Genomic DNA, 26065 nt, shown 5'->3' with positions numbered 1-26065 from the left:
GCTTTTTGTCCTGTTTCAGTGTTTTTAAAAGCAGTATGGGGCTGTAGAGCTGGAGGATTTCTGGGGCAAACTGAATTTATTATGAAGTTCTATAATATCTCATTTTTCTTGTGTTCAGTTTTAATCTAGATCCAGAGATGAAGGCCACAGACAGCATGTTGTGGGAGGCATTAGAAATCGCACAACTCAAACCAGTAGTTAAAACCCTGCCTGGAGGACTAGGTAAGACACCTAAGACTCATAAAACATGCTAGATACTGATAGAAGTCAAATGTTAAAGGAAAAAAATTAACATTCTCTCATAATTTAATCACTTAATATGAATTATGGGAGAGGGGGTTAGAAATATAAATCGTATAGGACTTCCCTATTCTCATAGAATTAGAACATATTTTAAAACGTTATAGTTATAGCTGCCATCCTTAGTGTGTGAACTTGCCTTTTTAGGGTTAAGATTGAGTTTTTCACTGTCAGGCATTTATGCTTTTATGAATGAATGAGCTTGCGAATACTTCTCAGCAGTCTCATGCAGAATTTATATCTCATTTTGGAGTGACTGGCAGAAAAATGGCTACATTTCTAAAAGGATGCACATCAAATTGACTGTGCGGTCAGCTGGGATAATCACATCACCTCCGGACATCAAACCAGCTGTGCATTTCACACTTTTCCAGTTTTCCAAAAGCTATCAAACTAATGTAAATATATGATAGATGATACTCTTATCTTGTGTTTCAGATGCCATAATAACTGAAGGTGGGGAGAACTTCAGCCAGGGGCAACGTCAGCTGTTCTGTCTGGCGCGTGCATTTGTGCGGAAGAGCAGTATTCTGATTATGGACGAGGCCACTGCTTCCATAGACATGGCTACGGTGTGTGTGTGTGTGTGTGTGTGTGTGTGTGTGTGTGTGTGTATGTGTGTGTGTGTGTGTGTGTGTGTTTAGAAGTACAATAAAGAGTAAGAGAGTCTAAGAGGTAGAAGGGAAAACCCCAGGGGCCACAACCTCAATTCCTTTCACATTCTCAAGCACCCTTCCCCTCGACTGCTCCTCTGCCTTCATCTCTCCTGAATAAATGAAGCGTGGCTGTACTAAATATACTGGCTGGTTTGATAGAGGAACGGACACACACTGAGGGTCAATTTGATAGATTTAAAATGAAAGGAAAGCGTCTGTGTGAAAAGTACTGGTGTTTCTGCACCACCTACAGACTGATGTAAAGAATTCAAAATAAAAATGCCATGCCAGCTTGAATGTAAGCTATCAATAAAACAATAATATATAATGTATACAAAAATTCATATTAATTTTTCAATTAAATCCTTCACTTAAATTGTTATAACAATTATACAGTTTGTTCATAAAAATATTAAATTGGAAAAATGCATTTAACAATATTATTTAAAAAACAATGATGTTATGTTATGTGAAATTATATACAAAAGTTTACGTATTATAATAATTATATTAATAAAGCTCTTTTCATAGGTTAGTTTATAATAATAATAATATAATGTTGTTTTCAGTAGGTTAGGTTAAAAAGTGTGAATTATTAAACAAATATAATTAATATAATATAATATAATATAATATAATATAATATAATATAATATAATATAATATAATATAATATAATATAATATAATATAATATAATGCTCTTTTTAATAGACTAGGTTAAAAAGTTTGACATTATAAAAAATATAATGTAATGTACAATATATTTAATAATATAAATTATATTTAGACATTTTTATACCATTCTTATAATACTTAATTTAATATAAATAATATAAATCTCATTTAAAATAATTTTTATTTATATATATATATATATATATATATATATATATATATATATATATATATATATATATATATATATATTATAAAACTTAATACAATTAAACTAATACAATTCTCTTTTTAATAGGCTACAGTTTAAAAGTTTATATATATATATATATATATATATATATATATATATATATATATATATATATATATATATAAAATATTCTGCCATTTTTATAATCTAAATTACATATAAAATTATAAACGTTTAAATTATTACAAAATATAATATAATATAATATAGTGCTCTTTTTAATAGACTAGGTTAAATAATTTGACATTATAAAAACTATAAAGTAATATACATTATATTTAATGATATAAATTATATTTAGCTATTTTTTCTGTCATTTTTATAATACTAAATTTATTATAAATATTATAAATCTAATTTAAAATAAGCATATATAATAAAAGTTTGAATGGTTAAATAATTGTTAATAATTCTCTTTAATAGGTTAGGTAAAAAAAAATGTTCTGCCATTTTTTATAATATAAATTATATATTAAAAATTATAAAAGTTTGAATTATTAAAAATATAACATAATATAATATAATATAATATAATATAATATAATATAATATAATATAATAATGCTCTTTTTAATAGGTTAGGTTAAAAATTAAATTATAATTCATATAAAAAAAATATATATATAAAAAGATATATACTGTATATATAATATAATGCTCTTTTTTTAATAGATTCCGTTTATAGGTTAATATATTTATGTTAATAATGTTTTTTTTGTTTGTTTTTGTTTGTTTTTAATAGGAGAGCATTCTGCAGAAGGTTGTGATGACTGCCTTCGCCGACAGAACTGTAGTCACCATCGCTGTAAGTTGCCTATTAGGTTGCTTTCTGACTTTAATATTTAAAGTCTGTGGTTAAAGCCCAACAGCATGACGACCATTCAATGCTTTTAATGATTAAGAGGCATTTCAGCCTTTCAGCAGGTCAAACAAGGTCACAGCCATTAAACCTCATTATGTGTGTGTTTTTCCACAGCATCGTGTGCACACCATCCTGAATGCAGACCTGGTGATTGTGATGAAGAGAGGAGTCATTCTGGAGTTTGATAAACCAGAGGTTCTCCTGAATCAAGAGGACAGCATCTTTGCGTCGTTCGTGCGAGCGGATAAATGAGCACCGAGACCTTCTACTGAAAGTGCAATTGTATCATGAATAATAAATTATTTATTACTGTAATTATCATCATCACATTTGTAAATAAAATGTTAATCATTTATTAATAAAAATATATAAACAACCTGTATGCTCTTTTTGAACTTTCCATTTTTATTTTTTTATATTGTATATAAAAATTACAGAATTTTATATAGAATTAACAGATTCAAATGAAAACAAGAAACATCATATAAAAATATTGATTGTTCAGCTGACGAAACGTCTTTCAAAAAAAAAAAAACTTTCAGTAGACCAAAATTCCATAAAACCATCTTTTAAAAGTTGCAAGTTGTAAAAATGACTTGATACCTTTATACAGTGTGTAATTCATATCCCCAAAAAACCCATGAATAAAACATTTTATGATTTACTTATAGTACTAGTAGCCTGTAATGTATTTTAGTACAGTATTGTTGGCTGTAGTATAATAAACTGTAGTTAGAAGTTATGCTAAATGTATATTATTAATGAAGAGCACAGTATACAGCACTGTTGTCTATAGTACATCAGGTAACACTTTTTATTAAACACACAGGTTATTTTACAGTGCTGTAGTTACACGTTACTACATGTACTTACTATAGTAATAACAGTAAATTGTGCATAATTACAAGTAACTAACCATAAATCAAACCCTAACTGTAACTCTATAGTAAGTACATGTAGTTAATTAATAGTACTCATAACTTATTTGAGTAATTCCAATAACTACGGCACTGTAAACTAAAGTGTAACCGTATAGTATGCTATAGTACGGAATTGTTTTCTGTAGTGTATGCTGTTGTGTTTGTGTAGTATTAGACATTATTTATAGTATAATTATTCACTTTAGATTAGAACTACAGCCCTAAATGTTTTTATTGTTAATGAATTGTGAAGTATAGCACAGTAGTAGGCTATAGTGTATTTTATACTGTAGTTTGTAGCTGTTAAAGGATTAGTTCACTTCAGAATTTAAATTTCCTGATAATTTACTCACCCCCCTGTCATTCAAGATTCAAGATTTGTCTTTCTTTCTTCATTCAAAAAGAAGTTAAGTTTTTTGAGGAAAACATTCCATGATTTTTCTCCATATAGTGGACTTCAACAGGGTTCAATGGGTCGAAGCTCCAAATTGCAGCTTCAAAGGGCTCTACATGATCCCAGCTGAGGAATAAGGGTCTTGTCTAGTGAAACGATTGGTCATTTTGTAATATATATATATTTATATATATATATATATATATATATATATATATACTTTTTAACCACAAATGCTCATCATGCACTGCTCTGCGATGCACCACACATTATGTAATCACGTTGGAAAGATCACACTAGGCGGAAGTACCATGGTAGGGTGAAAAACTCCATCCCATTTTCTCCTCCAACTTCAAAATCATCTGACAACGTTGTTTTACCTTTTTTATTTATTTATTTTTTTTGTAAAGGGCGTTTGGCTTAGTCTTTGCACTTTCGCTTTGAAGACACTGGATCGGTACTTCCACCACGTCACACATGATCTGTTCTGTGATGTGGCACATCACAGAGCAAGACAAGAATTTGTGGTAAAAAAGTATATATATATATATATATATTTATTTTTTTTATTTATTTATTTATTTATTTTTTTTTGAAAATGACCGAACATTTCACTAGATAAGACCCTTATTCCTCATCTGGGATCATGTAGAGTCCTTTGAAGCTGCAATTTGGACCTTCAACCCCATTGAAGTCCACTATACAGAGAAAAATCCTGAAATGTTTTCCTCAAAAACCATAATTTGTTTTTGGCTGAAGAAAGAAAGACATAAACATCTTGGATGACATGGGGGTGAGTAAATTATCAGGAAATTTTAATTCTATAGTGAAATAATCCTTTAAAAGCTAAATGTGTTGCTAATTCACTGTTAATTAGCATAGTATAGTAAGCTACAGTGTAGTACAGTTATAGTATATACGTTATTAGTTATATGTGAGCCTGAACCAGTCATAAGTTGCATAGGTGTAACAGCCAACAATACATTGTATGGGTCAAAAATATAGATTACTTCATTTGGACAACTTTAAAGGTGATTTTCTCATATATATATATATATATATATATATATATATATATATATATATATATATATATATATATATATATATATATATATATATTTTTTTTTTTTTTTTTTTTTTTTTTTTTGCACCCTCAGATTCCATATTTTCAAATAGCTGTATCTCGTCCAACATTGTCCCATCCCAACAAACCGTACATCAATGGAAAGATTATTTATTCAGCTTCCAAATGATGACACTTATGACTGGTTTTGTGGTCCAGGGTCACAAATAGTACAGGTTAGTGTAGTTTATCTCATGCAAAAGTGCACTTACACACTATTTTTATTGTTAATGCAGAGTGTTGCATAATATAGCAGGATAGAGTACAGCTTTGTTGTCTATAATATGGTACGCTAATCTGTTAATAAAAATAATAAAGAGAAATGCAATTAAAAAGATATTTTAATAGGTTAAAAAAGTTAAATTATTAAAAAATAATAAGAATGCTCTTTTTAGTAGGTTTGGTTAAAGTTACATTGTTAATGCAGAGTAAAGTGTACAGTAGCATAATTCAGCAGGCTATAGTGTAGTACAGCACTGCTGACTATATTATAGTATAGTTTGCCTCTTTAGAACTGGAGCCCTTACTATATTAGTGTGGTATAGCTATAGTATGTCTTTTAATTGTTAACGCAGAGCGGTTTCGTTACTGTAGTAAAGACATTTAGCACGCATGCCCTGTGCAGAACGAGTCTTTCTGTCCGGCCCAAAGTCACATCTGAGGATGTGCGAGAAAATATCCGGTTTCAACTGACTGGCAGCGACAGCCGGAGCTCTAAAAGTGGCTTCTTCCCACGGGACCTCCTCACCGCATGTGCGCGCCTGAACGGACACCGAACGCAGCGCGCAAAAGATGAGCGCACCTGCCATGATACAACTTAGTGGCGCAGCCGCGTAACTGTAGTATGGACCAGCTATGTTGTCCAGAAAAGGACTCATTCCCGAAGACTATTTGTTGACTCGGTTGGCGGAGGATGTGTTACAGCCCAAATTCAAGTCTAAACCACGGAAGGCGCGATTCGTCGCCAAGAACGGAGCGTGTAACGTCGCCCACACGAACATACGCGAACAAGGACGGTTTCTACAGGACGTGTTCACCACTCTAGTGGATCTAAAATGGCTTCATACTCTGCTGATCTTCACTATGTCCTTCCTGTGCAGTTGGCTATTGTTCGGGATGATCTGGTGGCTCATCGCCTTCGGACACGGAGACCTGGACCCGAAAGGTGACGACTTTGTGCCGTGCGTAACGGACGTCCACTCGTTCTCCTCCGCCTTCCTGTTCTCCATTGAAGTCCAGGTGACCATCGGTTTCGGCGGACGGATGATCACTGAGGAGTGCGTTTCGGCCATCGTGATACTGATCATTCAGAACATAGTCGGTCTGGTGATCAATGCCATCATGTTAGGATGCATCTTCATGAAAACAGCGCAAGCAAACCGGCGGGCGGAAACGCTCATCTTCAGCAAACACGCGGTTATAACAGTCCGAAACAACAAGCTGTGCTTCATGTTTCGCCTCGGTGACTTGAGGAAGAGCATGATCATCAGTGCCACCGTCCACGTGCAGGTGGTGCGGAAGACCGTCACCAATGAGGGCGAGATGGTGCCTTTGGATCAGATAGACATCCAGATGGACAACCCGGTAGGCACCAACAGCATCTTTCTGGTGTCTCCCCTCATCATCAGTCACGTCATTGACAAAAACAGCCCGCTGTATGATCTATCCGCGGCTGATCTGCAGCACGAGAACATTGAGGTGATTGTCATACTGGAGGGTGTGGTGGAGACCACCGGCATCACCACCCAAGCGCGGACCTCTTACCTGTCCGATGAGATATTATGGGGTGAGAGGTTTGTGCCTACGGTGTCTGAAGAAGAAGGGATGTATGCTGTGGACTATTCCAAGTTTGGAAAAACCATCAAAGTGGCAACGCCGAGCTGCAGCGCGCGGGCGCTGGATGAGGCGGGAGGGTTGGAGAGGTTCAAACTGCCGGAGTCCAGCAGCGCAGGCGCGTCAATGAGGAGAAGAATCCTCAAACATCAACAAACCAAAGAAATATCATGAATTTATTCTGTCGTTAAAAGGTTAGTTCACCCAAAAATGAAAATTCTGTCATTTATTACTCACGCTCATGTCGTTCCACACCCGTAATATCTTCGTTAATCTTCGGAACAAAAATTTAGATATTTTTGTTGAAATCCGATGGCTCCGTGAGGCCTGCATATAGGGAGCAATGACATTTCCTCTCTCAAGATCCATTAATGTACTAAAAACATATTTAAATCGGTTCATGTGAGTACAGTGGTTCAATATTAATATTATAAAGCGATGAGAATATTTTTGGTGCGCCAAAAAAAAACCAAAATAACGACTTATATAGTGACGGCCGATTTCAAAACACTGCTTCATGAAGCTTCAGAGCGTTATGAATCAGCGTGTCAAATCATGATTCGGATCGCGTGTCAAACCGCCAAACTGCTGAGATCACGTGACTTTGGCGCTTTGAACCGCTGATTCATTATGCTCTGACGCTTCCTGAAGCAGTGTTTTGAAATCGGCCATCACTAAATAAGTTATTTTGTTTTTTTGGCGCACCAAAAATATTCTCGTGGCTTTATAATATTAATATTGAACCACTGTACTCACATGAACTGATTTAAATATGTTTTTAGTACATTAATGGATCTTGAGAGAGGAAATGTTATTGCTGGCTATGCAGGCCTCACGGAGCCATCGGATTTCAACAAAAATATCTTAATTTGTGTTCCGAAGATCAACGAAAGTCTAACGGGTGTAAAACGGCACGAGGGTGAGTAATTAATGACAGAATTTTCATTTTTGGGTGAACCATTTAACCTACTGAGACTAGTCTTTGTGTTAAAGGTTATTTTAATAAAAAAATAAAAAAATCGATCTATCTAGTAGCCTAATAATAATTTATATAGCCTATAAAGTTGATAGGTACATAGATAGATAGAGATGGAATCAGTTAAAAAGAACAAACATTTATAGAATGACATGATCACAAAAACATTAAAATATATTTATAACAACAAAACAGCGTCCATATTATGTCCACTACAGTGAACAGAAAAAAAATGGCAAGTCTCAGGAGGTTAATGCTGAAATACTACGTTTGTATGTATAGTAAAACACTAGGGCAATATTACATAGGCAAATAATATTACATATTTTTGTTTAGTGAGGATATTCGGTTCTAAGAAATATGAATGCACTGTTTTTGTCTTTATATAAAGTTCTCTAATTGAGAGATGTGCACGTTTGAATAAAGCTCTCAGGGTATTGAATGACTATGCACATGCTTTGAGGAAGCGCATGACGTTTAATAAAAATCCCTGTTTTATGCTTGCCTTGTTATAATAAACCAGCCTGTTTGTATTGAATTGCGTTGTAATTCTTACCAGTATACAGTATAGCCTAGCAAAATGTTTGCCTTGTTAATATTAATGTATAGGCCTACATTTGAGTGCTGCGAATCCTACTCTGATTTACCAGAATATAATTAGCACATGCATGCCGACGTTGCGTGGCAACCATCCTGAGGTGACTGGGAGTCACTTAACTTCAATCAATATTTATGAGCCAAAGCGCCGCCTTAGAAGTAGTAAGGCATATGCGGAACACCGCCTTACTTGAGAAACGCTGCCACCTTGTGGCCAAGTTGTACTAGATATGAAGTTGACCCACATACCCTTGGTATCGAGATACAGTATCTGCAGGTTGGAGTAATGCATATTTTCAATTCAAAACGGCCATATTTGAGAAAAAAAGTAGAGTAGTTTGCATCACTGGATGTTATTGTCGTTCGTTTAACATTTCTATCACAAAACAGTTGACAAGTAGGCTATTAAATGTTTCGTTATTTACATCTTACCCAAATATCTTTCGACACTTCGCTGTGGAATTCATGTTCTGCTTCTGTGAACAGTAAACCCCGCCTACTTTGACTTGATTGGTCATCTCAATCATTTTGACATTGATGAGCGTTGTTAGGCAGTCCAGACTAAAATATTAACTTTTAAACCTCAAGAATTTCAAATATTGGGTTGGGGTGCAGTTTGGCCATTTCTAATTACTGGGGGGATTAGTCCTTTTCAATGTCTATTGTGGTTACTGTCCTGGCGAAAGCTGTCCGTCAGGGTGTGGGGTAGGGTTAGGGGTTAGTTTCTGCTGTAGATTGTGTACCTTTTGGCACACCCATTACAACCATATTTTTTTAATTATTTTTTTTTTATTAACATTATATAGACAAAGAACGAAGCAGTCACAATGTAGGAAAAATAACATAAAATAAAATAAAATAAAATAAAAGGTACATGACAGGGGTATATAACTAATCACAGAAGATCACCTTAAAGGAAAAGATTTAAAAAATTTACAAATTTCGATTGTTTTTAAAGCCTTCTTGTTACAAGAGTTAAGGATAGTCCCAAAGTAATGCCGCAATTCAGCAAGCAAAACACAAAAAAGTGGTTTCTGACCTGAAAATTTACATTTATGTATATACAATTTTGTTAATAAAATAAGATTTAGTAAGTATAACTTGTTTTCCACTAAATGCTCTTTTTTCCAATTAACAATTCCAAACAAAACATTTTCCCAAAGTAAGGAGAAATCCTTATCAATGTGTTCATTAACAAAAAGGGAAAAGTCTTTCCACAATATTTTAGAGTAATGGCAAAGCCAAAACAAATGCAAAATGGTCTCTGGGTGTTGTTTGCAAAAAGAACAATTTGTGTCAATATCTTTTTTAAATTTCTTCATGAAAGTATTAACAGGATATACACTATGGATAATACGAAATAAAACTTCCCTTATCTTATTAGTAATTAAGTATCTATTTCCCATTACAACCATATTAATGGTGCATTCAGCAGTTCTTTGACTAGTACGGAGTCCCAAAAGGGACATGGTGGTTGAAAAAATAGGAGATGGGAGGAAAAATAATAAACCAATGCTTTTGTGTTTGCTCTCAAATAGTTTGCGTTCCCCTGAGAAACTTTCCCTCGCAAAAACTTCTATACAACATAAACAGTGTAGGATAATGGCAGGGTATAGAGACGATATTGTTGAAAAAATTAGTTATTTTTGTTTTGTTCTTGCGCACAAAAAGTATTCTTGTCTCTTCACAACATTAAGGTTGAACCACTGTAGTCACGTTAACTATTTTAACAACATCTTTACTGCTTTTCTGGACCTTAAAAGCAGTAAATATGTTGCTTCTATGGGGTATAAAAAACCCTCTTGGATTTCAGCAAAAATATTTAATTTGTGTTTCGATGACGACATGAGGGCGAGTAATTATTGACAGAAGTTTCATTTTTGGGTGAATTTATCCTTTAATTATAAAGTCAAAGGAATAATTTCAAACTAATTACCCAGTGAAACATTACTTTGTAAAATGTAAAGGTGATATTGATTTTATTTGCCCTTTTTGTGACAGATGCCCTGAAACTGCAGTTCATTTGATATAATTCAAGAAATTAATTGAACTTTATATTGACTTTGAAAACTTTGTAAACAATTCAATATCTTTGTGTAGATCTACATTAAGACCCCCCCCCCCCCCCAGTGTTTATTTCTTGCATTCTCTAATAGTTGTAACATACTCTTTTGTTAATAATAATTTTAAAAAAAGTTTCTTTGTATTTTTATATACAAGATTATCCTATTCAAATCATTGTGATTAATGAGGCAAGTCAAAAGTAATCTAAAAGTAATCAATAATAGATTACATTACCTAAAATGTATAACGTGATAGATTGTTACCAACTAAATATTTTTTGTCATGTAGGCTAATTAGCATTTAGTAATGTACTACAATTTGTAAGCAATCTATTGAACACTGATTATACAATCTTGTGTGAGTGTATACTTGGGTTGCTTTGGTTAGGTGCATCATCTTGCTCTCCAAATAAGCACCCAGAGGAGTTCTGCACCGCAATTTTACTGGCATGTATTGTGTTGTTCCATGCTGTAGTCACGGCCGAAATCTTTGAACATACCGTTTGAACACCATATGAATACTTACAGCATTTCCATCACCGGTTTTGGTGTTATCATTGTGTCACACCTTAAGAGTGATGCAAAAGACAATTTGAAATCCGATTTGAGCAACCAGAGCGTCCAGACTGAGGGTACATTTACATGATAATGATGTACTACTAAAAATGGAAAAAGGTTTTCTTTGTACAGATGACAACGTTGTCAAATGATCCCCATTCACGCGGATCTGTGTAAATTACTAAAAACGCTGTATCATGGTGCCAGGCCAGTAGTAGGCGACCTTAGACTGAACACGTAATACACATGTGCATGATGTCACCGTTTTCACAGATTCACATTTTTGTCTTTTACACAGAGACAATAATGGTATCGTTTTCAAAAACTTGCACTTTAAAACCAGTTTTCAAAATTTAGCATTTTCAGGCCCCCAAAAATCCGTTGTTGTGTAAATGAGTGGCCAAAAGCCATTAAAAGGTTTTTGTTTTTAGTTGAAAATGATGTAATGTAAATGGCCCCTGAGACGCATCTGTAAAAATCTGATTTCATATTTGATTTTTTGCTCTGAAAAACCCATCTTACGGTGGCCGACAGAGCTCAACACGATGCAAATGAAGAAAACGCATGCAAATAGAAAACACACCTGCAAATTAAGAAAACACCTTTATTAGTTTGAAAACGTGTGCTGCAAATACTCACAATGCAACCAAAGACAGAAAAACACTGCAAATACTCATAACGCAACCAAATACATGTTTCAAGTGAACCCCAACAAGTTTTTGCAGTATTTGGTTGCATTAGTATTTGCAGCGTGTTTTCTGTATTTGGTTGCGTTGTGAATATTTGAAGAGTTTTTGTGTATTTGGTTGCGTTGCAAGTTCTTGCAGTGCGTTTCTGTATTTGTTTGTGTGGCGAGGGGGGCGTGGTTCAGCGAAGTCTGCAGTGGGAGAGAGAGGCAGGAGACGAGCCGTGAATGAGTGGGTTAAATGCAAATGACGAACACCTATCTCGTTTCAGTAATTGGCGTGGAGAGAGTACATAACACCAGGAGAAACAGGAGTGGCTGAGAGAGAGAAGGACTACTGACTGCTAACCTGCCGGATGCTGGAAACTTTGTCTGTTGGAGTTATTTTTATGTTATGATATTTGACCGTCTTGTGCCCGTCTGCACACCTTTTGTTTATTTGTGAAGACAATAAAGCAGTCAGTAGTCAAGCCGACCCTGTCCTCTTCCTTCCTGACATTGAACTTTGCTACACTGGTGCCGAAACCCGGGAAGGAAGAAGGAACCACGTCCCCCTCGCCACAGTTTGTGTTGTGAGTATTTGCACCGCCTTTCTGTATTTGGTTGTGTTGTGAGTATTTGAAGCACATTTCTGTATTTGGTTGTGTTGTGAGTATTTGATGCATGTTTCTGTACTTGGTTGCATTGTATTTGCAGCACATTTCAGTATTTGGTTGTGTTGTGAGTATTTGAAGCGTGTTTCTGAATTTTGGTTGCATTGTGAGTATTTGCAGCACATATCTGTACTTGGTTGCTTTGTGAATATTTGCAGTGCATTTCTGTATTTGGTTGCATTGTGAGTATTTGCAGCGCGTTTCTGTATTTGGTTGTGTTGTGAGTATTTGCAGCATTTCTGTATTTGGTTGCATTGTGAGTATTTGCAGCGTTTCTGTATTTGGTTGTGTTGTGAGTATTTGAAGCACATTTCTGTATTTGGTTGTGTTGTGAGTATTTGAAGCATGTTTCTGTACTTGGTTGCGTTGTATTTGCAGCACATTTCAGTATTTGGTTGTATTGTGAGTATTTGAAGCGTGTTTCTGAGTTTTGGTTGCATTGTGAGTATTTGCAGCACATATCTGTACTTGGTTGCTTTGTGAATATTTGCAGTGCATTTCTGTATTTGGTTGCATTGTGAGTATTTGCAGCGCGTTTCTGTATTTGGTTGTGTTGTGAGTATTTGCAGCATTTCTGTATTTGGTTGCATTGTGAGTATTTGCAGCGCGTTTCTGTATTTGGTTGTGTTGTGAGTATTTGCAGCATTTCTGTATTTGGTTGCATTGTGAGTATTTGCAGCGTTTCTGTATTTGGTTGTGTTGTGAGTATTTGAAGCACATTTCTGTATTTGGTTGTGTTGTGAGTATTTGAAGCGTGTTTCTGAATTTTGGTTGCATTGTGAGTATTTGCAGCACATATCTGTACTTGGTTGCTTTGTGAATATTTGCAGTGCATTTCTGTATTTGGTTGCATTGTGAGTATTTGCAGCGCGTTTCTGTATTTGGTTGTGTTGTGAGTATTTGCAGCATTTCTGTATTTGGTTGCATTGTGAGTATTTGCAGCGTTTCTGTATTTGGTTGTGTTGTGAGTATTTGAAGCACATTTCTGTATTTGGTTGTGTTGTGAGTATTTGAAGCATGTTTCTGTACTTGGTTGCGTTGTATTTGCAGCACATTTCAGTATTTGGTTGTATTGTGAGTATTTGAAGCGTGTTTCTGAGTTTTGGTTGCATTGTGAGTATTTGCAGCACATATCTGTACTTGGTTGCTTTGTGAATATTTGCAGTGCATTTCTGTATTTGGTTGCATTGTGAGTATTTGCAGCGCGTTTCTGTATTTGGTTGTGTTGTGAGTATTTGCAGCATTTCTGTATTTGGTTGCATTGTGAGTATTTGCAGCGTTTCTGTATTTGGTTGTGTTGTGAGTATTTGAAGCACATTTCTGTATTTGGTTGTGTTGTGAGTATTTGAAGCATGTTTCTGTACTTGGTTGCGTTGTATTTGCAGCACATTTCAGTATTTGGTTGTATTGTGAGTATTTGAAGCGTGTTTCTGAGTTTTGGTTGCATTGTGAGTATTTGCAGCACATATCTGTACTTGGTTGCTTTGTGAATATTTGCAGTGCATTTCTGTATTTGGTTGCATTGTGAGTATTTGCAGCGCGTTTCTGTATTTGGTTGTGTTGTGAGTATTTGCAGCATTTCTGTATTTGGTTGCATTGTGAGTATTTGCAGCGTTTCTGTATTTGGTTGTGTTGTGAGTATTTGCAGCGTATCTGTATTTGGTTGCATTGTATATGCAGTGCGTTTCTGTATTTGGTTGCGTTGTGAGTATTTGCAGCGTTTCTGTATTTGGTTGCGTTGTGTGTATTTGGTTGCATCGTGAGTATTTAAAGCGTGTTTCTGAATTTTGGTTGCGTTGTGAGTATTTGCAGCGTTTCTGTATTTGGTTGTGTTGTGAGTATTTGAAGCATGTTTCTGTACTTTGTTGCGTTGTATTTGCAGCACGTATCTGTATTTGGTTGTGTTGTGAGTATTTGAAGCGTGTTTCTGAATTTTGGTTGCGCTGTGAGTATTTGCAGTGCGTTTCTGTATTTGGTTGCATTGTGAGTATTTGCAGCATGTTTCTGTATTTGGCTGTGTTGTGAGTATTTGCAGCATTTCTGTATTTGGTTGCATTGTGAGTATTTGCAGCGTTTCTGTATTTGGTTGTGTTGTGAGTATTTGCAGCGTATCTGTATTTGGTTGCATTGTATATGCAGTGCGTTTCTGTATTTGGTTGCGTTGTGAGTATTTGCAGCGTTTCTGTATTTGGTTGCGTTGTGTGTATTTGGTTGCATTGTGAGTATTTGCAGTGTGTTTCTGTATTTGGTTGTGTTGTGAGTATTTGAAGCATGTTTCTGTACTTGGTTGCTTTGTATTTGCAGCACATTTCAGTATTTGGTTGTGTTGTGAGTATTTGAAGCGTGTTTCTGAAATTTGGTTGCGTTGTGAGTATTTGCAGCACATTTCTGTATTTGGTTGTGTTGTGAGTATTTGAAGCATGTTTCTGTACTTGGTTGCGTTGTATTTGCAGCACATTTCAGTATTTGGTTGTGTTGTGAGTATTTGAAGCGTGTTTCTGAATTTTGGTTGCGTTGTGAGTATTTGCAGCACATATCTGTACTTGGTTGTGTTGTGTGTATTTGCAGCACATTTCTATACTTGGTTGCATTGTGAGTATTTGCAGCGCGTTTCTGTATTTGGTTGCGTTGTGAGTATTTGCAGCTTTTCTGTATTTGGTTGCATTGTGAGTATTTGCAGCATTTCTGTATTTGTTTGCGTTGTATTTGCAGTGCGTTTCTGTATTTGGTTGTGTTGTGAGTATTTGAAGTGTGTTTCTGAATTTTGGTTGCATTGTGAGTATTTGCAGCTTTTCTGTATTTGGTTGAGTTGTATTTGCAGCATTTCTGTGTTTGTTTGCGTTGTGAGTATTTGCTGCATTTCTGTATTTGGTTGCATTGTATTTGCAGTGCATTTCAGTATTTGATTGCATTGTATTTGCAGTGCGTGTCTGTATTTGGTTGCGTTGTGAGTATTTGCAGCATTTCTGTATTCAGGCATGAAAACGGGTCAGGGGTGAAAAAGGTGAGAAGGATATTACCCCTCTAGGGGGGTCCGGGCACATGCTCCCCTGGAAGAAAAATTTAAATATTCCACATTTTAAAGCATCAATCTGATGCATTTTGAGATGCTTTTTTGCCAACCTGGGGAGAGCTGGAGAAACTTAACTTCAGCCATGAGTCAAAAATTATTATGGCCTCCTTACTAAGTATTATGCAAGCCATTTCATGCCAGCCTGTCACTGGGTCTAACATTTACAGTATATTTGGGGGAAGAACCTAGCGCTATGATTGGTCGAACTCTTCTTTTGCTGTTGCTTGATTTGTGGACGTGCACAGAGGCGTCACCAAGTTTTTGCATAGTTTAGAGTGACAAATCTTACCAGCATACTTTGAAGTCAAAATGCGTATCCGCTACGTAAATTGTGTACAGGTTGGCAGGTCTGCTTATTGATACGGTGGACCACTTACCTTCTGCCTTGTCAGTCCCCTCACCTCAAAATCTAACTCCTCAAAAACAGTAGCATTAGCTAATAATTTTCCACCGGAGCTTTAGCTAGCTGGCTAATGTGTTCTCTCCTGCTGTGTTCAGTGACTCAATTCATCAAGCTGTAGCTAACGTTAGCTAAGTCTATGTCAACAGAGTTCCTGGGTAACTTATATACCAGAAAATATTAAAATTATTGAAACCATTCAGGGCTCAACGCTAAGGATTTTTTCTGCTGCCCCGCCGAAATTTTCCAGACCCCACAACAAAAAAATTGATAAAAGTAAAAGACAAGAAAATGGGCCTATAAAATAAGCATAGTTATTGTTTTCATTGTTTTTGATAAATTTAACCTCAATACATAAGGTTATGACACCAAAAGCTACTAGATTTATTTTAAATATTAGACAAATAAACAGTAAGTAGTAAAATAGTAACAAATAATCAAATTATGAGTAATAGCACAAATAAATACAACAGAACAAACATATAAATTAAATGGTGCTTTTCAAGTTTTTTATGTAGGTTTAAACATAAGATTTTCAGGTACATAAATTGTAATGAATGTATAAAGTTAGAATAGATAACTTTATTAAAGTTAATCAAAAGCAGTTACAGATGCATAAAAAAATGTTTTTAATGTTCAAAATATAAAACGTTAAATACTGTTATTTGAAATTTTTTAAAAAATGAAGACACTTTAAATGTGAAATTTAACCCGCCAGTAGGTGGCATCGAATCACTGTTAATGAGCGAATCATTGAGATTCAACTGATTCATTCAAGCGGCTGATTCATTCAGGAAGTGTTGCTCAGAGACGCAAAACAATTCTGTGGACTTTGGAACTATTTTCGTTGGTGAAATACAGCGAAACAGACGATTTGGTGTCACTTGATATTAAGTTCTTGTTCATTAAACTGTATGCTGAATAAATCCAATATCACATTTGTAATCATGCTAATATTTGGAGAAAAACGGAGCTCTTTGTGTAATATTGATTAACTTTATTAAATTATATATGAAATATATACAGGGGCATTTTTGCCCCTTATCATGAATTTTGGGGGCATTTTAATAACTAAATCACGCAGTGAAAGCGTACACTTTAATGTAAGCATGCACACACTACTCTAACCGTTGGTAACAATAATGCTGTGTCTAGTAACGTTAGACTGTTTTTGTAAAGTGAGGGACATACTCGATAATTTCAGATCGTTAAATCAACAATTAGCCTACGATAAGACGATATATAACGCACACCATACAGCACTGGCCCGATCGGGCAAGTGACCGGTGCGTCTACTGTCCCGAGCGTCGTTCACACTGGCCCCAGGCCATCGGGCAGTCCTGTCGAGCCCTGCTATCACTCACCAAATACAGTCAGGTAAATCGCCGAGGCCAGGCGTGCTTTCAGCTTCTGATGGTGGTCTGCACTGGTGATGCAAGGCCTTTTGCGTTAATATTTCCATGCATCTGTTCACAGTTCACTGAATATGACCCCCCCCCCCCCTTTCAAAAATTTTTTCTCATCGAATCTACACGATTCACGTAGGTCACCTATTTTGGTTTCAAAACGGCGAATTTCGCCGAAAGGTGAGGGATTTTCATGCCTGTGTATTTGGTTGCGTTGTGAGTATTTGCAGCGCACATGTTGTCAAATTGATGATGTTTTCTTAATTTGCTGGTGATTCTTCATTTGCAGTGGGTTGAGCTATTTCAGCCACCATACCATATGGTCATTTGCATAAATGTATGAAACATTTAAAACAAGCACTTTTAAATGTCTAAGTTTCAAATCTGAACTAACCTCAAGTTTCTAAGGATGCTGATACATTGAGGTCTATCTTTCTATTTTTACCTGAACAGTGTCATTAATGAAGTAAACACAACACAGATGTAACGTGGCATTTCTTGTTTTTATTTGATTATGCTTCGCAGAGCTTAAAATATTAAGTGGCTTTTAACTTAGATAATTAAAATACATAAAAAGAAAGCAAGAACGGAAGAACTCTGCAAATAGATAAAAAAAAGTAAAAAATAAATAAGGAGAAATGCTCTCTTGCTAAAGGCAATTATTGTGATTTTTTTTTTTATATATATATAGTCACAATCTATTTCTTGGGAGACAAAAAAACAATGTGCATTTTCTACACATATGGGCTGCCACAATATTCATGACCTGATAATTTAGAAAAGAAAAAGATAAAAAGTGGAACTAAAAATTATGGTTGCGACACTGGAGGATGTGCTCTCTCATCAATACAACACAGCAAGTCAACTGCCATGCAACGATTACTTGTCCCTGTCTGCATCATCTCTCTGAGCGAGCAGACACGCAGATATCGCTAATATCCTTGTCAGAAACCTACAAAGCAAGTCCAGACTTCCTCTAGAGCATCATTCAAACCATCATACCCTTTTAACATAATCTTGAAAAGCTAAAGAGTACATTTTGAATAATGAATGATGTCTGGAATATGAAAGAGAGAGGCTCTGGTACAGTTGTATGTGAAATAAGGCTGCAGAGATCATAAACAGTCAGTCGGTACATGACTTTACTCCCTCCACAAGGGGGAGCCAGAGGTCAATGATAATTTTCTAAACAGTGTTGCATATAAACAGACAATACCTTAGCTATATCTCTAAGGCACTGATGAGAGCAGAGCTGAAAAACCATTCCCTAAAATAAAACAAAACATAAAAACCTCCAAGAGCGCATGCGCAAAAATAATAATAAAAAAGCAAATTAAAATATAAAATGATCCTATATAAATGATAATGTTGACAGATTGTTTGTCCTGTAGGAAACATTCACACCAATCTGTGCTGGTACAAGGACTGCAGACGACCGGCCCCCGTCCCCACCTTTTGATAAGTTCACATTAAGTCGGTGAGGGAAAAGTGATGGAGGGGCCCGTCCAAGGGAGCCTCCCGCTTTTTTGTCATCTTCCTCCTTTGTTCTTACTCTGAGGAGTTCTGTCAGATCTGCTGTCGGCTCATCTCTCGGTCACGTGATTGTGTGGATGGGGGGGTAGGGGGGCGCACAGCACCTCCGACAGGTCGTCCATGATGCAGGTCTCCTTGGGGTCGATCAGGTTGAATTCCCTGACGAAGACGATGAAATGTGCATACAGTGTGTTCAAGTGTCCCTGCAGCTCCAGAGCCACCGTCTCTTTAAAGTGCGCCCAGTAAATGTGCGCCAATACGTGGAACAGATATCGACAGACCTTCTTCACCAGAGACTCGAACGAGTTGGGAAAGTCTTTGCCTGGAAGGAAATTGAGATAGTTAGTATTTTTTTTTATTATTATTATTGATTTTATTTAATGTTTAATTATTATTTAATCAAATGAAATACAAATTAATTAAATAAATATTGTTAATTTTTTTTTTTTTTTTTGCAGGACTTTTTCAGACACTAAAATAAGTTAGGGAATTAAAATAAATAATCAGATTTGTTCACAAATTAGTCACGAATGACTAATGTAATTTATATGTAATTTAATGTAATTTATTTATATATATATATATATATATATATATATATATATATATATATATATATATATATATATATATATATATAAAATATATATTTAATTATCATTAATTATAATGATTTCTATAAAGAATTATTCCTTATAAAAAGGTTTATTTTGACTTTGACAGCTAAATAATCAGGTTTAATTCATTTACAAACAATGTCATTTATTGTTTGTAATTAAATCAATTGTTAGGAAATTAGGAAACCTGCTAGGATTAGAAAATAATGTAATTAAGTTATCATTATATTATTATTATTATTATTTTATTCCTTAAAAAGGTTTATTTTACTTTGACAACAGGTATTTCTTTCAAAAGAAAAAAAGTAAATAAAATGTATTAGAATAATCAGGTTTAATTAATATGCAAATTATTAAGTTGTTTGAAATTAAATAAAATGTTAGCAAAATTAAAAATAAAAAAGCATAAAACATTTAAATAAAATGAATAATTTGTTTAAATAATATATACAAAATCTAGGACTAAAAATAAATTCTAATTATATTATATTATATTATTAACTTATATATGTTTATTTATTTTAGGGCTGTTAAATTATTATTTGCATACAAAATAAAAGTTTGAGTTTGCATAATATATGCATGAGTACTGTGTGTAAATAATATGTATATATAAATACACACAAATTAATGTATATATTTAAGAGAAATATGTAATTTATATGTACAAAATATTTTTATTTATATACAATATAAATTATATAAAAATATAAATAAATACATACATAAATACTTGTAAATATTTCTCAAATATATACATGAATGTGTTTGTATTTATATTTATATATATACATAATAATTACACACAGTACACCCACATATATTAGGTAAACTCAAATTTTATTTTGTATGGGATTAATCAGTTTATTTTAGATTAATCATATCTCTCATTATAGCTATATTTTTGATCTAAGGGATTTTACTTCAAAAGTTTTAATCTCAAATTGTGAAGTTCTCTATGGCTGCTAGAGGGTAGTAATTATACACATACCATATTTTGTGGGAAAGATTTCTTCATCCGTCACTAATTTTTGCACGAAAGTCATAACAAGGTCGATATACTGAGGCGCAGTGCACTTCGTCTTCTTCCCCCTTTCATCATACCAGTAGTATATTCTGTAAAAAAAAAAAGATGAAAAACTGTGAAAATCAACTTCTTGTGAGTCACATTTCGAGCACATTAGGACAAAGTGAACAATTTACTGTTTAGAGAAACAGGAATGCAGCTTCTATCAGATTTTAAGGAGGATTGCTCATCGTGAAACAGAGTTTGGGAGGGTAGCATGGGTTCGAGGGGCTGTAGACATTACAAATCTCTTGGAATGCAGCCTGTCCGCATAACTGACCTTACAGCAGGGACCCAGTGACCTGATGCATTCAATGGATGAGCAAATTCAAATACCAACCAAATGGGATGAAAAAAAGATCGCTTGTTAACTGAAATAACCGTCGGGGTAAACTAAAGTGCATTAGCGTGTAAACACAGACGCTACATGTGTTTGAATGGACTTTCAAGCAAATGGGAGGCTGAGTGCCAACAAGTTTCTCAATGTTCTCGAATATCTACAAATAACACGGTCGAGTTACAGATTTCAATTCCAAGTGGAAATTGTGGCAGTTAATTTCACAACCACAAAACCTTGAGTACTAAATCTACCTGTACAAAACTCTCCAACAAAAGTTTTTTCAAAATATTTAGAGTAAAAACGCCCACTAAAATCAGGACTTTGGAAACAGAATATTTTTTTAAAATCACAATTTATGCAATAGCACAAGAAGTAGAAAACATTTTATGGTGTTTCTTAAACTATGGGCACTTCTGGCACTGGATGTTTAGAAAATAAGTCTCTTAAAACAATTTTCATTCTCAACTAGGTTAATTTGTATAATAATTAATTTATCAAATGTCCAACACAGGAGAATTGTCATTTTGAATTGTACAAACATTTTCACCACAATGTCTTTTAAACCACATGTTTGTTTAATTAACTTAAGTGGTGAAAATTACATTTTTGGAATAAACATTTTTGGAATAAATTGGCCAATTTTTCCTAAAACACAAAAATGTCTTTTTTTTTTTTTTTTACAATTATTTTTAAACATTCACAAAAATATGCTTGCCACAAATTGTTTACCTTAAGTTTTATTTTCCACACAGATCACTGAATTTTTTTTTTAATTATTAGGAGCAAAACTATAACTGAGGGACTGTCATAGTTTATGTAAAACTGATATAAATATTCGCAAAATAAATATTTGTTCAGATTATCATAGTTTTAGATGATTTTTATGAAGAATTTTCATATTTTAAGATTGAAAGTCTGTGTCTGAGACAATAAGACAACATTTATGCTTAAAACAAATTTGAAAAGAATAAAAATAAATAAATAAATGTAATAGATGTAATAAATGTTAAGGGAAAAAAAAAAAACCCTGAGAAGTGTCCATAGTTGAAGAAACACTAAAAACATAATCATACTAATAAAATACCTCAGCATATAAACGCATAACTCTGCACTAAATCACAAATGAAAACCAAATCAGAAACAAGCTGAACATCAGGTCTGTTTGTGCATCACTGTCCCTCCCTTTCCTCCCAGCCATTTCATCAGTAATTGATTTACCAATTGAAGAACCGGTAGTGACGGAAAATAAGGCTTGTGTTTTGATGAGCACACCCATCCTTGCCCTTTGTGGTAAGCCTGGGGCGAGTGCGCAATTGTTTGTGTTTTGTGTGTTGGCAATTCTTGTCCTTTAATAGTCAAGCATCTGGTTCTACAGGGCCAGTGTAAGCGAGGAGTCAAGCCTTTAGCGATTCACACCCAGGCTTCGCTCCGGCCAAACAGGACAAACAAGTTGAGCAAAGATTTTAAACGTCTACATGGTTACATGTGGGACTGTGTACAGTCCGAGGAACGTCCTTCTGTTTGAGTGATTCTACAAATGGGGCATTTTTTGAATGCTTAATCTTGAAAATGAAACCTTTCAAACTATGTTTTACGTTCAGAGTTAAAGGGGTCCTACTATGCTATTTTACATTTTCAGCTTTCTTTAGTGAGTAATGTTGTTGTTTGAGCATGAAAAAGATCTGCAAAGTTACAAAGTCACTCCAAAGGGAGTTATTATCTATATCAGTAACACTGTTTCTGAACTCCCTGAAACGCCTCGATTCTAGTCTTGAGTTTTCTTCTGGGAATGAACACATAATATTCATTTAAATAATTCTCGCCAAAGTCTTACGTGTAACAAAGCGGATGAGGCTTGGTTGAGCTACGTTAGTAGTGTGTTGAAACATGTGGTTATGTAAGGGGCATGACATTTCTGAAACACGCTCGAAGCGGCTGACCATTAACAAAACACTAATCCAGCCGACCAATCAGAGTGCATTGAGCTTTTCAGAAGGAGGGGCTTCATAGAGACATGAACTAAACAGAGTGATACTGACAGACTGGGAAGAGAGGAGCTGCAACAATGTCAAATATGGAAATATGGGGAAAAAAATGTTTTTTTTTGAAAAAAAACATTTTTGAATGTGAATACCAAAAACAAAATCAAGACTTTGTAAAAGGGCATAATACTTCCTCTTTAAAACTCTTATTAACCTTCAAATAGATGATTTTTAAATCATAAAAATAGATATTTTGTGTAATGATGTTTTTCACTTTTTCAGAGAAAATGTTCAATAATTCAGTTAACTGTGTGAAGATTATTCAAATACTGAGCGTTTCGGTAATGATTTCGGTAAAAATCTTGAGAGAATGAAACATTTCTCACTGATAGGCTCTGGCAGAGATGTGCTTTTCTGTTGCTTCTCATTTCCACCATAATTGAGTTTAAACTATTTTATAGAAATTTAGTTGATCTCTAACATATTCGGTGTGATGGTAATGACAGCAGTATTTTAGACAGCAAATGTTACAGTAACATTACAAATTATTCAAATAAACAAAATAATGTACATAGGTATTAGGTAAAATACTGTACTGTGGATTTTCTGAATTTTTCCACAAAATAGACATTCTGGGAAATTGAAATCATTGAAACATTTTACTCTTTACTCTTAAAAATGAGAAAGTAATTATTACTTTCACAGAGTAATGTCAAAAGACTAAAGCTGTAAGGTAAATGTTCTTACAAGTAATTATATAACTGATCTTTCTTTCATCTTAAGTTCAGGCTCCTGATCTTTTGAAACACCCATATAACCTGTGAGAACATTTAACTATAGGCGTTTAAGGCCATTTAATTGGTTCCGCTTCAAGCAAACGTACAAATCCTGTAGTCCTGAGAATAGTTCCCTTGTATTCTCTAGTTCAAAACACATCTGAAAGCCAAACAAGCACTGGCTTCAGTAAAATGTGTGTCAGCTTTCATTCCAGTCATGCATTAACCTGAATCAGCCCTACAAACCCAGATTCTTACAGAGCCAGTGTGCTGATCTGGGATCTGGCCTTAAAATGGAAAAACTTTGTGAATATGAGAAATATTTGATCCAGAAGCAGTTCTCGTAAAAGGAAGGTTCTGATTCTCGCCCCAGGACACGTCTAAAGAAAGAAAGAGCTAGAAAGACAGACAAAACAAAGAAAGAGAAAAGAAAATGAAAGCACTTACGTATTACAGGCCGTCATGGCTTGACATGTGTCCCCAGTGCAAAACTCTGAGATTGTGCTATACTGCAGATTTATGAGATTGAAGAAGGTTGTTGCTGCAAAGGACAAAAGAAAAGTGTTAAGAGGTGACATTCAGAGAAGATTTTCACTGATATTTCACAATCACTAAAGTTGAAGAACGTTAGGGCATCACAGTCAGGCTCGTGGCATGAAGTCCGTTCATTAACGGCAAATTATGGTGCCTCATAAGATGCCTCGTTTCTTAGCATGAAATCCCAGAATGCATTGCAACAAGCTTGGATGAGGCAAGAGAAATGTTGTTTATAAATAAATACATTTTATTTAATACTCTACATTAACAATAAATAAAGTTAAATAAATAAATGACTATCCTGTCATTAGCTTAGCAAAAATGCTAACATCAAACTTTAAATTTTTATTGTTTGCTAGGTGAAAATCAGAAGTGATTATGGTTAGGGGTTTGTTCAAATCACTAACGCTTAAGATGAGCATTAGTTAGCATGTAGCACTAGGAAATAAAGTTTGGTTCATAATTGAAATTTTTAATTGGCGCATAATGAAATTTGTGGGTCATTGACGAATAAGGTTTTTAAAACTGTAATGGAAATATAATTAATTTTTGAAGTTTTATTTAGTGTTAACAATAAGATTATGTGGTTTTTATAATCAATCAATAAATTGCTTTTGTCATTTTTTACAAGATGGACAAAATTTGTCACCATAAAAGTCATTCGGTTTAACCAAAATTTCGGTTTTACCGAATGGCACTTTTGGTTATACCAAATTACGAAATTTTCAAACAACGCTATCAAGCTGATATCTAGCTAGCTAGCAAAAGGACAATCAAACATTTTATATTTAGTACAAGTTTTTAAAATATTACAAAATTTTCTATGTTTTATAGCGGTTGTACCGAATGACCTGATGTTTCAGGACATGCGTATGAGCAAGTGAAAACATGAATTTTTCAAATAGTTACAGAGAGTTAGTTACTTTGCTTCATGACCATGTGTTACTTTGCAGGTGTCTGAATGATGTCACACCCTGTCACATGATATTGAACACATGACTTGATCCAAAATTATCCCTTTATATTGGTTACTCCGAATGACATCAATGAAATTCATTTTTTCTCATAACAAAGCAAAGACATCTACGTCATTACTATGTTGATATATGATGTTATGAAATCATGCCAGAATAAAAAAAATATATACATTTATTACATTTTGAGATATTTTAATCACAAATTAAATGGTGTATTGGCCTTTGGACGGTTAAACCAAATGACCTTTTGACAATTCAAAATCTAAAAATACCTTTATATGTAGCAAAATATAATTAAAACCTGATAGATTCATTAAAAGAGATATAGTTGTACTACCTTACATACTTTGGATGTCATATCTTAATTATTATTATTATTATTAAGGCCTTTGGACAAAAAAATAACCTGTAACATCATTTGTTTTTTGACTATCGTTAGCTAACATCAAACTTGAACGTTTTATTGTTTGCCAGGTCAAAATCCACGTAAGCCCAAAGTATAGTTCGTTTTTTTACTGGTATGCTAGCGTATGTCGAATGTGTAGTCCATTTGATAGGCGGTCAACGCGTGCACTCTAGAAAGTTTCATCTTTGTCCAGAGTCTGCGCTATTTTTCTCCAGAAGTTATGACAGATAAAAATGTCTTTAAACTAAAGTTGCGCTCTTACAAGCGCTTGTCAATGCGGGCAACTGTTGTTGTTGTAGTCTCTGGTATTTTGTTGTTGTTGTTCCAACTCTTTTAGTTTCGGAAATAATTTGTTTAATAATGAAATTATCTCTTTTCACAGCATAAACTATTTAAGAA

At 34.4% G+C, this 26065-nt stretch overlaps 3 protein-coding genes across 6 annotated transcripts in view; 2 read left to right on the top strand and 1 right to left on the bottom strand.

Moving 5' to 3' along the window:
- abcc8 (ATP-binding cassette, sub-family C (CFTR/MRP), member 8) overlaps positions 1–3116 on the top strand; it is a 111147-nt gene extending 108031 nt beyond the window's left edge. The window contains 4 exon segments of the mRNA XM_067379078.1: positions 119–222; positions 739–872; positions 2629–2691; positions 2863–3116. Coding sequence (XP_067235179.1) covers positions 119–222; positions 739–872; positions 2629–2691; positions 2863–3000 — 439 coding nt within the window. The 3' untranslated portion in view covers positions 3001–3116.
- A 2767-nt stretch (positions 3117–5883) lies between these two features.
- On the top strand, positions 5884–7352 carry kcnj11 (potassium inwardly rectifying channel subfamily J member 11). The gene has a single exon (XM_067379079.1). It carries the CDS (start codon positions 6044–6046, stop codon positions 7193–7195), a length of 1152 nt encoding a protein of 383 aa, XP_067235180.1. The 5' UTR covers positions 5884–6043; the 3' UTR covers positions 7196–7352.
- A 10564-nt stretch (positions 7353–17916) lies between these two features.
- The window catches only part of mob2a (MOB kinase activator 2a), a 60266-nt gene continuing 52117 nt past the window's right edge, over positions 17917–26065 (bottom strand). For all 4 annotated transcript variants that reach the window (XM_067380286.1, XM_067380285.1, XM_067380287.1 and 1 more), the window contains 3 exons: positions 24194–24287; positions 20574–20698; positions 17917–19287 (listed from right to left, as the gene is read on the bottom strand). In XM_067380286.1, the coding sequence (XP_067236387.1) occupies positions 19016–19287; positions 20574–20698; positions 24194–24287 (491 nt within the window). In that variant the 3' untranslated portion in view covers positions 17917–19015. The remainder of the gene's footprint in view (positions 19288–20573; positions 20699–24193; positions 24288–26065) is intronic.

This window comes from Chanodichthys erythropterus, chromosome 24 (assembly GCF_024489055.1).
Source record: "Chanodichthys erythropterus isolate Z2021 chromosome 24, ASM2448905v1, whole genome shotgun sequence".
Taxonomy (NCBI): domain Eukaryota; kingdom Metazoa; phylum Chordata; class Actinopteri; order Cypriniformes; family Xenocyprididae; genus Chanodichthys; species Chanodichthys erythropterus.
Note: the sequence above shows the minus strand (reverse complement) of the source record. Positions and strands in the feature narration are given on the sequence as shown.